Source organism: Mchenga conophoros, linkage group LG11 (assembly GCF_057382185.1).
Source record: "Mchenga conophoros isolate Kocher_MC1m ecotype Shallow Benthic linkage group LG11, M_conophoros_male_GT1.1, whole genome shotgun sequence".
Taxonomy (NCBI): Eukaryota; Metazoa; Chordata; class Actinopteri; order Cichliformes; family Cichlidae; genus Mchenga; species Mchenga conophoros.
Genome location: NC_140536.1, coordinates 7,563,457 through 7,576,044, shown reverse-complemented (window position 1 = coordinate 7,576,044; position 12,588 = coordinate 7,563,457). Strand labels below are relative to the sequence as shown.

General features: G+C 41.9%; 1 protein-coding gene across 3 annotated transcripts in view; it reads left to right on the top strand.

Annotated features, from left to right (window-relative positions):
* Window positions 1-12,588, top strand: part of vps13b (vacuolar protein sorting 13 homolog B) — a 297,571-nt gene that overhangs the window by 231,348 nt on the left and 53,635 nt on the right. For all 3 annotated transcript variants that reach the window (XM_085290668.1, XM_085290669.1, XM_085290667.1), the window contains 3 exons: window positions 1,183-1,385; window positions 2,605-2,821; window positions 4,348-4,532. In XM_085290668.1, the coding sequence (XP_085146794.1) occupies window positions 1,183-1,385; window positions 2,605-2,821; window positions 4,348-4,532 (605 nt within the window). The remainder of the gene's footprint in view (window positions 1-1,182; window positions 1,386-2,604; window positions 2,822-4,347; window positions 4,533-12,588) is intronic.

Below are 12,588 nucleotides of genomic sequence, written 5' to 3'. Positions count from 1 at the left end.
TAAAACGGTCTGACAAAGTTCAAAAACTGTTTTGCCTGCTAGACGCAGAAACAGGTGTTGCTTTCTTTGACTTTCCCAGACTAACAGCCAAGTCAGCTGGAGTGAGAATGTCTCGAGTTAAAAGACATGTTTGAAGAACCACTTCTCAGGGCATTATTAGTCATCCAGTGTTGAGGTTTCCAAATGGGCTGCCACCGCTGTAGCTATAACTGACCTGATCAGCCCTCCCACATCAACAGCTTGTTGTCATGTATAGTGAGTTATGGCAGCAAAACTACAAGTTCAGGAGAGCTTGTGACCACAATGATGCGTCTCAGTTTTAATGGAAAGGACAGATGATGTTTCAAGCTTTCCTTATTAAGCTGGGGCTTTTGCTACCTTTGGGGTTTACAGGGTGAGTGGGTGTTTGGCTTTTCTCTCATTGTAACGTGCCTGCTAAACCTTTTACTTTAGCAATTTACAATATAAAGACAAAGATATGCAGTTTCAGATTAGTTTGACTGTTTCAAATACCCCAGTGTGCCTCTGTCCATGAAATGAACTCATGGAGCCCCATTATATTAACTAATGTTTCTGTGTTGTAAATTTTACACCCAGATGTTGTCTAATCCCAGTGTTTCTGGTGGCTTAACACTGAATATAGTTTAGCTAGTTATCTGCACACAGAACACGAGGTCCAAGGCATTTACATATGCCTGTTCCGAGCGAAGAGTAATGTTGTTTCCGTCCCCAGAGAGCCAAGTATTTATGCCATTAACATCAGGCGAGCACAATATCCAGGAGGATGTGGTTGGTGTAACTGCACTGTATGTTTTGCTGCTCTGTTATCACAGTGCCAGACTGTTGTAATTGACCAGTGCAAAAACATAGAGGCAAGCATTTGTGCAGCTGATATTTGAGGTTCGGTTGTTTGTGTCTTTTAATTTCGTCTGGCCCAGTTGCAAATGAACAGTGTTAGTTTTTATACATCGTTAGAGGTATCGATATTTCACTTTGAAACCAGGATTGGTTTTCGACTTTTCCCCATTTGTCTGAACCTTTGTCCTTTTTTCCATTGTAGAATTACTGAGCGCCTGCTTCTACTTTACCCACAAACCATTTATCCTTTACCTTCTGTTTTCTCTCTTTAGTTCTGCCCTGTGCTGTGCATGACATTTATTGCTACTTCTTTTGTGTTCCAAGATGCCATTCAGGCCGCCTCTGTGCTGCTCGAGGTAAAAGATGTGTTGGTGAGAACTGGACTAAAGGATCGGAGCCGTGTACTGTTGGGACCATTTTCCTGCAGCAGTTCCTTAGAGGCTCGTTGGTGTCGCCACAGTGGCAGCCCTGGACCCGAGCCCGGCCCCCCCAAACTGCTACTAGACCTGAAGGGAGGCCTCCTGCAGGTTTGTATAGGTTTAATTATCAGGCACAGCGATAGTTGATGGAAATGAGTCTCTCTGAAGAATGCTTTGTAAATGTTTTAATGAGCTTCTTCCTGCTCAACACCAGTCTTAATCTCAAGGTAGACCTACCACCCACTAAAACATCCGCTTAACTGTCATTGGTTTCCAAATTAAACCATACAGCATTTATATGCTGACACCCACTCACATCATAGCTTCTCACAATCTGAACACTCCTCTTGAATCTGATATTCCTTTTTAATTCACCATGGCTTCTGTCCTCTTTGGAGTGAAGCGATGACAGTAGAAATTACATGCTGTAATTTCACTGTACATTTGAGTCATATCTACTGGTTAAGTGGTGGAATATTAAAAAGCTATTAATAGAGGCTGGGAAGTGGGGGAGAATATGTGTGGCTTTTTTCCTGTCACAAGTTACATAATGCCCACACTGAAAAGTCCCTCTTCAATGTGACTGACTGAGCACATTATTACAAGTGTATTATTCCACATTACTCGCTCAGGGGGAACCCCCTGACCCCTTTTATTCAATGATTCTCTAATGCTCTTATTGCGTGCCCACAAACAGAAACATCACTCGCAACTCAACACTTAATACGTAATCATACATTTCCCTCTGCAAATATTGGCATTTGTGGTGTTTTAATCAAGTGCTGTACGAAAACCACCGGAATTCCCTCAGATTCCTTCTTTTCGTGCTCTCTTTCCGAAAACTTTTGGGGGAAAAAAAATCCCCAAATTTTCCTGTTTTTAAGAGTTTAGTCATAACCCACCCTTGCAAAGCTAGTGAGCGGCGGCCGAGCAGTCGGGCAGCTCCATGTGTGCAGAGTTTTTGACTCAGAGATTCCTGGTCCTTGGTCCAAACCCCAGGCAGACTTGCTTTGATGGAACAGGGGAAGGGGAATGCCGCGGATAAGTGGGGAAGACGTAAGGTTGTGTTGGGTAATGTTGGTAAGGTTGTGAATGGGTTATGATGAGGGTAATCCTGACTCCTTCTCTTCCTGTTTTGGAAAAGAAAGTGTTGATGCAGCTTTTCAAGGAAGAGCCAGAAGTCTGTAACATGTAGCCTTATCCTCATGCCCATCTGTTATTTAACTTCTTTCGACTTTTCCCTATTTGGAGCTCCTTATACTCCCCTTTTACTCTTTTAATCCTTTCTCCCAGTCATCTCACCTTTTTTGTTCTGTCCCAACAACAGGTCTTTTGGGGCCAGGAACACCTGAACTGCCTGAAGCTGATAGAGGAGCACCTCCGTGCCTACTTCCACCTGCAGAAAGGGGATTCAGCTGAAAGCTGTGCTAAAGGCAAGGCCTGCCACACCCAGCCACCTCCGTCTCCAGGCTCTCCCTCTCCTCGGACAGAGCACAGCTCAGATGACTTACGCACAGGACGTTTCCAGTATATCCAGGACTCAGGTGAATGTCAATGTGCTGTATGTTGATCTGATGTAGAGATGATGTGCGGCTCATAGAACAGAGATTGAAATGTAATAATAATAGTAGTAATTGTTTCTTGATAACTTTCGGTCCATAGGATAAACAGTAACAATGGCTGTTTATTCATATATTCGTGTAAGTGAGTTGGACAAACTAAAAAAAAGAGCTTTTGTGACAAAGTGAGATGTCACTTAAGATACACATCGACTTAAATCAAAGTCAGATCAAAGCCCTGTGTGAAAAGAAGTTTCATCAGACATGTCTGCCTGTTTCCACTCTGAGTAACATGGTGTTTATTCCCTCTCTTTGTGCTTTGTGTGCGCTGTCCTTTAGACACACACAGCAACATTATACACAGAGGATCAAACTTCTCTCTGGCTGTAGACCAACCGTCCACTCTGTCAGCTGTGGTTGAGTCTTTGTTTGTTGCACTGTTCAACTGGTCTTTGATGCATTTAATATTCTGGCTGAAGCAGAAAAAAAAAGTACAGTAGTGAACTAGAACCAAGAGGACAATCTGTCTGCAACATGTTGTCCAACTGGGCCCCAGAGCAAAGAGACCAGGAAGTGCCGCTCCCCAGGTCTGACAGGGATAGATGGGGTAGATGGACAGGAAGAGTAAATGAAAGCTTGGTGGAAACGAGGGCAGAATGAGTCTCTAACCCACTTTCTCTCAGTTGAAAGCAAAACCTCATGAATGTATCTGCCTGTTCTTTCATCTGCCCTTTTTGTTGGAGAACAATATGCTGTCCACCTCTAAGAGAGCACAGACAAGAAATGGTTTTATACAAAACCAAAAGTTTCAACTTGTGAAGCCCTGGAACCAAACAAAGCAGAAATTCTCTGCTTGACTGTTTTTTTTTAAATAAACATTTTTCCAAAGGACTTGAATCCCAAGCAGCAGCCACAAAGTGAGTCAAAACACCACTCAGAGGTTTAGATCCAGCGTTCTCCAGCTTTTGCAGGTGCTTGGCGTGGTTCAATCAATGGCCGTTTACTCAATAGCAAAAATGTTTACTTAGCCACTATGTTTATGAAGGGCTCCTTATGCATATAAACACTCAGAAAGCATGGAAACATCCACAGCAATTTCTGAGGCAAAATTGTTTTGGTAGTTTCAGATACCATAGTACAAATAACCATGCAAACATTGCTACACAAAACATGGATGCAAGTTAAATATAGTCCCTTTGAACCAAAAGGAGAAAAAGTGCAAAGAATGCTTTTTTTAACCTATATCTCAGGGGGGAAAGAGGCCACTCTTATAATTAAACCGGATTTCTGTTCAGTTCAGTGTATCAGCGGGTTTTTGCCCCAGAATCAATTTCTGCCCTTTGTTTACTTTTTGCTGTTTTAGTTCTGCCACTTTTTTTCTGTTACTCGTCATGTGTTTTCTCTTTTTAGTCTGTAAGTCTTGCTCTGAAGTATAACCACAACAGAAAATCACTGACAAATTCAATAAAATCCTGTTTTGTTTTCTTTTGTTTTGTTTTCTTTCCTCGCAGCTTCACAGAGACTGCCAGGTCCACATGAGGTGGTGTTTTACAGCGAGACAGACGATACCCCAGGGGTGATGTTGTGGAGATACCCAGAACCTCGTGTCCTTACCTTTGTCAGGATAACACCTGTTCCCTTCAACACCACAGAAGACCCTGAGATCAGCACTGCAGACCTGGGAGATGTCTTGCAGGTAGAAAATGACGTCCGGGGTCTGAAAACAGATCTGACGAGTAACGTTCTCAATCAAAAAGATAGCCTTTTGCGTAATACTTAGAATAACCAAAGTTTTCAAAATAGGCATCCAATGAGCCCACAAACCCACCAGGAAAGGTTTTTCACAGAGGTCGGTGCAAGTGACATTTTCCTAGAGACTTCTACAGGACCAGAAATATTTTTTCAACTACAGGCTTTACCCCCTGGTGGCCATTAGAGAGAATGCGGGTATAAGGCACTTAGTATTTGCATTCTCTTTTCATAGCCGTTCATCTTATGTTATGTTATATTATGTCCCTTCCATAGTATATAGAGAGTATATGTCTTATATGTCTGCCTTTACTCCAAAACTCCAAAAAAGCAAAGAACAGTAATGCATTAACCAATCCATGGTCCAGCTCATTGTGCAGATGCTATAGTCACATACAAAGATGCAAGATTAGGAGAGAATCCACACACCTCTGCCAGTAGTCTTTGCTTAACATCACCTGCACTAAAAGGGAAATAAAGCGTCGTAGAGCTGGACCGGGGGGGGGGCGTTGTGATTCCCTTGACATGAGTCATGAGAACTCCTATACACTGCATGTTATTGAATGACAGAGACCCCTGCTGTCTTTCCAAACATGTAATACATGGTCAGACAGCTGTGGAAGTCATCGTGCATGCTCTGGTGTGAATAGCCAGGTGTCTCAAAGCACAGATGAGGTTATATTTTGGCAGGGTGCAGTAGCTACCGAGCCTTCGGGGCCTCAGTGGGGGACAGGACATCCCACTTTTCCTCCTATCACTCATTTCCCCATCCTCTCTTTCCCCATCCTCTCTTTCCAACTTTTCATTCTTAAAGAAAAGAGTCATCCCAAATTGTGGTCTTTTGCATCCTCCTCCATATTCTCTTTTTTTTTTCTTGAAACAGAAATATGACATTTGTTAGTGCCTGATAGTGTCATTGCAACAGTCGGTTGGATTTATATTTTTGACCATTCCTTTAGGAATAGAATTTGTGGGAACAGAACATGCAAAACATGTTTTGTCACCCTCTTTTCTTAGCCCAGTCAAAGCCATCTGTGTTTGGTCTGATTTTATTTGAATGGCCTTGTTATTGTGGTTTTAAATTCAATTGTGTGACTGAGAAGCAGCTGTATAGCGACTGATAAATGATCTACCACTAGATTCTCAAAATATGATGCAAGGATGGGTCAAGTACATAAATACAGACAGCCGATCAAAGATTACATTATTGTAACAACAGTTTAGCATTAGTTCTTGATGGCTATAACATTGTAAGTGTACAAAGTTTTACTATGACAAAATAATTCCCAACTGGCTTTTAGCTTTTTTATTCAGTTTGAAGCTTTGGGCTTGGATGCCCTCGTCTTTTCCTTCTCCTATTTTTCTCCGGCTGCAGCATAGGTTTCTCATCTCCCCATCTCCTCTCTTTATCTTTCACATTCTTTCCTGAACTCCCATAGCCATTTCACCTACAGTACCGATTCTGTCTGTTTATGTGTGCTGGCCCAGGAGAGGAAAGATTTTGGAAGGTGCTGCAGATGTCAGACTTTCAGCGAGGCCCCACAGCTGTAAAGTCTGTAATGAGCAAAACTCCTGAGCAAACCCTCGAGCTGATTGGCCACATATTGAGTTACAGTAGAGAATTAGAGGGAGCTGATGTGTGTAGAGGAGAGAGAGTTGGAGGAAGATGTGATGATAGAGTTGGGATTGGGGGGAGGGGTTATTGTGGGTGGAGGAATAGGAAATAATATTGAGTGAAAGGGGGTTAAAGAAATATATATATATATGACCATAGAGGGGGTGGTGTCTTCTGCAGTTCTGATAATGCCTACAGAAGCCTCAGTGTGAGAGGATCTGTGTGACAATGCTACACTTTCTCTACTCCAAGGAAGAGGATGTTGATTATTTAGCAGCTGCTGGAAATGACAGGCAGGCAAAAATGAACTGTACGTCCTTCCTGATGTATACTCTGCAATATAATGCGTGTTACTATTACACATATGTGTCCTGTGCACAGAAAATGCATGATGTCAATAAGAAGCATGCATTTACGTCTGCATTACTACATATGCCTGTGCCAGTACGTAAAAGATAATGCCTGTGACTACAGACATGTGTATTAGAGTTGTGTGTATTACACAGCAGGAGTTATGGAACCAGTGGTTGATGAACATATGGTTTCCACATCTTCCACTCTGCTCCTCTTCCCCTGTCATGTGGCATGGTCCTATCTCTTCTGACAAGTCTGTTAAAAGGAATCAGGTGTTGAGGCTACTGCAGGGATAGTGGTGAAAAGAGGAGGCCCCAAGCACACAACTGTTGTTAAAACTCCTTCATGTGGGGATTTGATGCAGCATCTGCAGAGAAAAGCAATGGAAGCCATTGCATTTGACAAGTTAGAGAAATCTATAAAGCACATTGTGCAACATTAGTTGTCTTCTATTAGAAAGGACTAGAACTTGTAAAACTGCTGAGCCAGCTGTAAAGGATCAAAAAGTAAGCAATGAGTCTCTCTGCTGTTTTTGTGTCATCCATGTAAACTATGCTGCAGCATGTTCATAGAGCAATGGGTCTGGCTGCTGGTAGTAGTACAAATGTAGGACATAACACACAATGTGTTTGTTTGTTTGTTTAAACTGATTTAAATTCGGTGTTAAACGCTATTCCTGTACGTTTTTGAACACTGCTAAATATGTTGTTGCTAAACTAGACGTGAAAGTAATTCTAAGATATTGGATATCTGTTTACAGATAAATTACATTTACGGTTATTATTTTAACTGAAGTTCTTGGTCATCAGCCAAAGTTATTGCAGTCCCAGGTTTGATTGATTGTAGCCCCAGTGACATAATGGTAACGCGTTGCCTTTTAGGAAACATCAGCGGTCTCGTTTAATTCGCTTTTTTAATTCCTCCCAGGACCAGAAAGAAAGTCCAGCTGAGGGGAACGGAAATGCAGCCATAAAACTCCAAAACACAGTAATGGCTTAGTTTGTATTCCAAAGGAATTTCATTTACTTTACATCAAGACTGAGGAGAGAGAAAGAGAGAGGGAGAAGGCAGTCATAATTTCTCAGGCCTCTAAAATTACCATGTGGCTATGCAGAGATGGAGGCTGATAGATTTTGAGAAATGGAAAGTGAGAGGCATAGGGAAAGAAAAGAAATAAGTAGTTAAGGGCGAGTGATAGTCAGCATTAAGCTGTGTTCATTCCTCTCTGTCATTTATGAAGTAATTCTTTTTTTTAAACATAGCAGGTGGACAGAGGACTGCATGTAAACAAAATAAAAATAGGTTTTCCGATCGGTTTTTCTCACTACCCCCCCCCCCCCCCCTTTGTCACACTCCCCCCTTGCTCCTTTCCTTTAGTCCTTCCCCACTTTCCCCTGCTCTTCAGAATAAATGAAGGGTTGTACTGGCGGGGGGGGGGGCTCCTGCTCTGAGCCTTGCTGCTCGCTTGTCCCCAGAGCAGATCATATTAACATTTTATAAAATCAAGATTTCCTGCATTTAAATAGTTGTGGTTTCCCAACTGGTTCCAGTATCTCAGAGGGGGAATTCAAACCTCCTTCCATTACTCAAAGTCAAATTGCTGCCTGAGCTGTTTTTACGTACGGTTGAAGGGGAGCAATGTCAGAATTTGGTGGTTGGTTGGGGGGGGACTCTTGCCGCTGAAAAGCATCTGATCCCTAATGGAGCATCCACAGGTTCCCACCTGTAGAGTGCCGAAGCAATGAACCGATGATAAGAGAGAAAGGTGACTCATTGTCACCTTCTTGTTACATGCAGTCAGTTCTCTGAATCATAAGCAGGTGTTCGTCTTGCTCTCTTTTCTGTCCATCCTGTTCGTGTTCCCCTCCTCCTGCTTCTGTGGGGCCTGGGAACCATGGAGCAAACACAGGAGCTATGATTCAGCTTGACCCCAGCTCAGGGGAGCTGGAGGAGATGGAGCGTGTTAAAGCAGAGAATAAAAGTTCGAGTTCAGACACAGCATCCAGTAAAGTAAATGTAACAGAGTCTTGTCTCATTCAATTGCCTTTTGTCCATGCCGACTTTTCACAATATGCAATTGTGTTACTGTGATCATCCACTCTCTGTTGAGGGAAGTTGCCCAAATTACTCTGACTTTATTAAAAAAATCACACCATCTGCTCCCCTGCTGTTTGCGTGCATGGCGTTGTGGGGATAGCCTTTCATGTCCCAGCAGGCCTCCGTTATGCCATCGTGGCCCCTCTGGCCTGCGAGCGGTATCATAAAAACACTGCAGCCTGAGTTGAGCCACCAACCTTCAGCCATAACTTGTTTTTGTTAATGTTATATGAAACACAGGTCCACCATCAGCTTCACATCTGTGACACGCCCTTTCCGCCGATGCACTCGTTCTCTCCGATGAATAGAAATGTTGGAAGGTAAACCAGGGTACTCAACTTGGTATTTTACTTCAGAGCGACACATTTACCCAGAAATAGCGAGGTGGAATTTTAGCCAAGATAACTATTATTGTAGCAGGACAGTGCTCAAGCGGACCTGCATTAGTCACAGCTAATGCACTATAAAAATAAAAGACTGTCCATGTGGTTAATTTGATCTGGAGTTTTTGCACCTCATCCACTAAAATCTCCAGTCCCCCTATAAGAGTTTGGCAGAATAGAGTAAAAACACAAAAAAAGAGTGAGCATGAAGATCTCTTCATGGGCTTATTCCTGATTTTCCACACTGATTAATGTTAACATATATCAGCCCACCTGAGACAGCATAGCAGGAGTCATTTTCATTACAATTTTTATTACATCTCTTGAATAAACATTTGTTCAAGCTGATGTCAATTCAATTTGTCTGCTGGCTGATAAGAGGTAGCAAGCAGTGGAATTTTTAGACATATAGGCATCAGTGAAATAACAGAAGACCTAATAGCTCTGTTGATATTGTTAATAAAAGTAATGGCAGACATGGCTGTGGATGTCAGCAGCCACGGCCCCAGAGCGAGCTGAGGGAGTCTTCAGTTGCACAGACATACTTGAGAATTTGTAGCAATCACACCTGGGTTGGTGATGGAAATTGACTTAATTTCTGTATGTTGTGTATTTGCTTTAGTTTGGCTGCCTTTAGTTAACCTTTAGAGAAATTGTGGTTGTGCAGTCAGACTGAGAGAAGTACAATCATGTGGAGAACAGTCCTGAGTTCTCAGAAACAAAGGTGAATTATATGAATGGAAATATCATCCATACATGCACAATGCTGCCAGCACTTCTGAATATAACATTTGTAAATAGTTTTTAAAAAGTGCTTAACATGTAGTGTTGTGCAAAAGTCTTGAGTCACGTTTCTTTCTTTTTAGCCAAGAAAATCTGAAATGGGTGCAGTGACTTATTGAAACATCTGCAGACATACATGGAAATACAGCACTTTTTTGTATAAGGCAAAAGCAGAGTTTATACAGGTCTAACAAGCTTGAAAGTCAATATTTGGTATGAGCATGTTTATTGTTTCACACAGTCTGAACTCTCTGAGGCAGTTTTCTTGTCATTTCTTTAAGCAGTCTTCAGGAATAGTTCTCCAGGCTTCACAAAGGATATTTAGAGGTCTTCTTTGGATGTTGGCGGCCTTTTGTTCCATTCTCTATCAACATGATCCCACACTGCTTCAATAATATTGGGCTCCAGGCTCTAGGGAGGCCAGCCCATGACTAATAGGGTTTCACTGTGTGTTGTTCTGTCCAGGTATGCTTTTACTCCATTGGCAGTGTGAAACCGATGCCAATCAGAGTACGTTCCAGTAACATCAAAATCAGATGATACTTTTCCATTAATTTTAACACAACCTTCAACATCCCCCACCTGTGTTTTACAGATGGCTGTAGACACTCACAGTTGTACCTCTCGCCTGACCACCTCCTTACATACTGACAATGATTTGACTCAGAAATTTCAAATTTGGATTCATCACTCCATCAGACCTGTTGCCACTGATTTTCAGTGCAGTTCTCTTGTGTATTGTGGCATACCTTAGCATTTTCTCACTGGATTTGCACCCTTCCACTGAGACCATTACTGATGAGATTTTGGCAAACAGTCGATGGATCAACTGAAAATCCAGACGCATCTCTCAGGTCCTGTTTCAGATCTTTGCTAGATTTTTTTCCCTATTTCTTAACAAGAAAATGTTTAGATACAGTTCATCTGCTGTAGATAGTGTCTTAGGCCTGGCTCTTCTTTTTTTCTTATCCTCTATTTCTTCAGTTTCCTCAGATGTTTTAGGGACATACTGCACACCATGTGCCATGAATATGTACCAAGTTTCCAGCTACCAACACTCATCTTATTGGTGGTATTATTTTATTTCTGTCAAACTTTGTTATCTTTAGAATATTTCATAGATTGAACTAAAGAAATGCAAACAAATTATGTGTTTTTGCAATAAAAAAAAACCAAGTGCCTAAATAGAATTTAAAATGGTCTTGTTAAGTTTTCTGTTACTGATTCATCATTTGAGTCAGTTGCCTTTTTCTTTTAATAATTAGGTGATTCATGGGTCAATCTTAAATGTCTCAACCCAAAATAAAAGGTCAGGTACTGCATAAGGACTGGACTAAAAATGATTTAAAAAGCAGAAAATGGACAAACTTTGCAGGTCTCTCAGAAAGACTAGAGAACCATTTCTCAAGATCATCTTAAATAACTACAAGAAAGTGCGGTTTCTAGGAAGCAAAATATAAAGAAATGAGGGGTGACTCAAGACTTTTGCACAGTACCGTAGCTTCTCACGGATTTAAAGCAAACCCAAAATGGAACATTAAGTTGGAATTTAGGATAGCAGATCGTTTTTTGGCGTATGTTTTGCCCGCGGTCGTGGTGCCAGGCCTACTCTGTCGAGTTCTTGTGGAAAACACAATCTCGACCCATGCAGCCAAGGGAATGTCAGCTATTCAGGGTTACATGTTGTTTATCAGATAAGATACACACACAATCAGGCAGCGGAAACTGACACTGCCCAGACTGTATGATACGCTCACATACATACGCACACCTGTGTATACACATACGTATACATGCATATTCTCTTTCATATGTACAATTATACATCGTTTTCTTCTTGAACACATATACACAATCCACTTGAATTATACATAGGTGCCTTCTCCTCCTGAAAGCAAGTGCCAGATGTTCAACTTACACATTAAGAAAACTCCTTTTTTCCTCTTTCCGTCATTCTGACATTTTTGGATTTGGTTATCGATTTCATCTCGACGTTCCTCCAAAGTTGCACCACAAGTGAAGGGGAACATGACGTACATTCAACCATTCAAATGTATTCTACTGTACCATATATATACACCTCATATATCCCTTTCTGCATGCCGTCATGTGTATAAAATATCACAGGTGAAAAAAAAGCACGCCTGGTGTTTTAGCAATGCATTTCAGGGAATTCTCAGTGGAGATTCAGCGAGTTTCCGCTCCAGTGGCTCAGCGTTGGGGGTTGCGGGTGCACAACTCTGTCAGGTGCAATTATGAGAAGTTGATTCCAGGAAAACCTGTGTGACATTGATTATATGATGTAAGCTACAGTTACCTCATCCATTCCTCTGTAACAGTACAGCCCTGCACATGAATATATGGATGCATGCACACATTTTGTGAGCACAAGGTTTCTGACACACAAACTTGCTGACAGTTCCAGGAGTTTGGTAATTGTCTCAGGAGTTTCATGCCTCCGGTAAACAAGTGGACTGTCTTATGTGACATATGCACACCGACAGTACTAATGCACCCAAAGCATACACACGCATTCCTCAGTTGTGTTCACGTTCAGTGCGCTGCCACTACTGATCCATCAGTAGCCAATATCTGCAGGTGCTTGGTTTCGCTGAGGGTACCAGACACCTTTATGTTAATTTTGGTACAGTGTGAGAGGAATGAATGGAGCCCTACCAGTCATCACATCAATGATACTCAATGTGAAAACACTCAAAAACTGATTGTTATTCAGTGTGAGAAACGGCTCCAGGACTTCAATGCTAATGGCC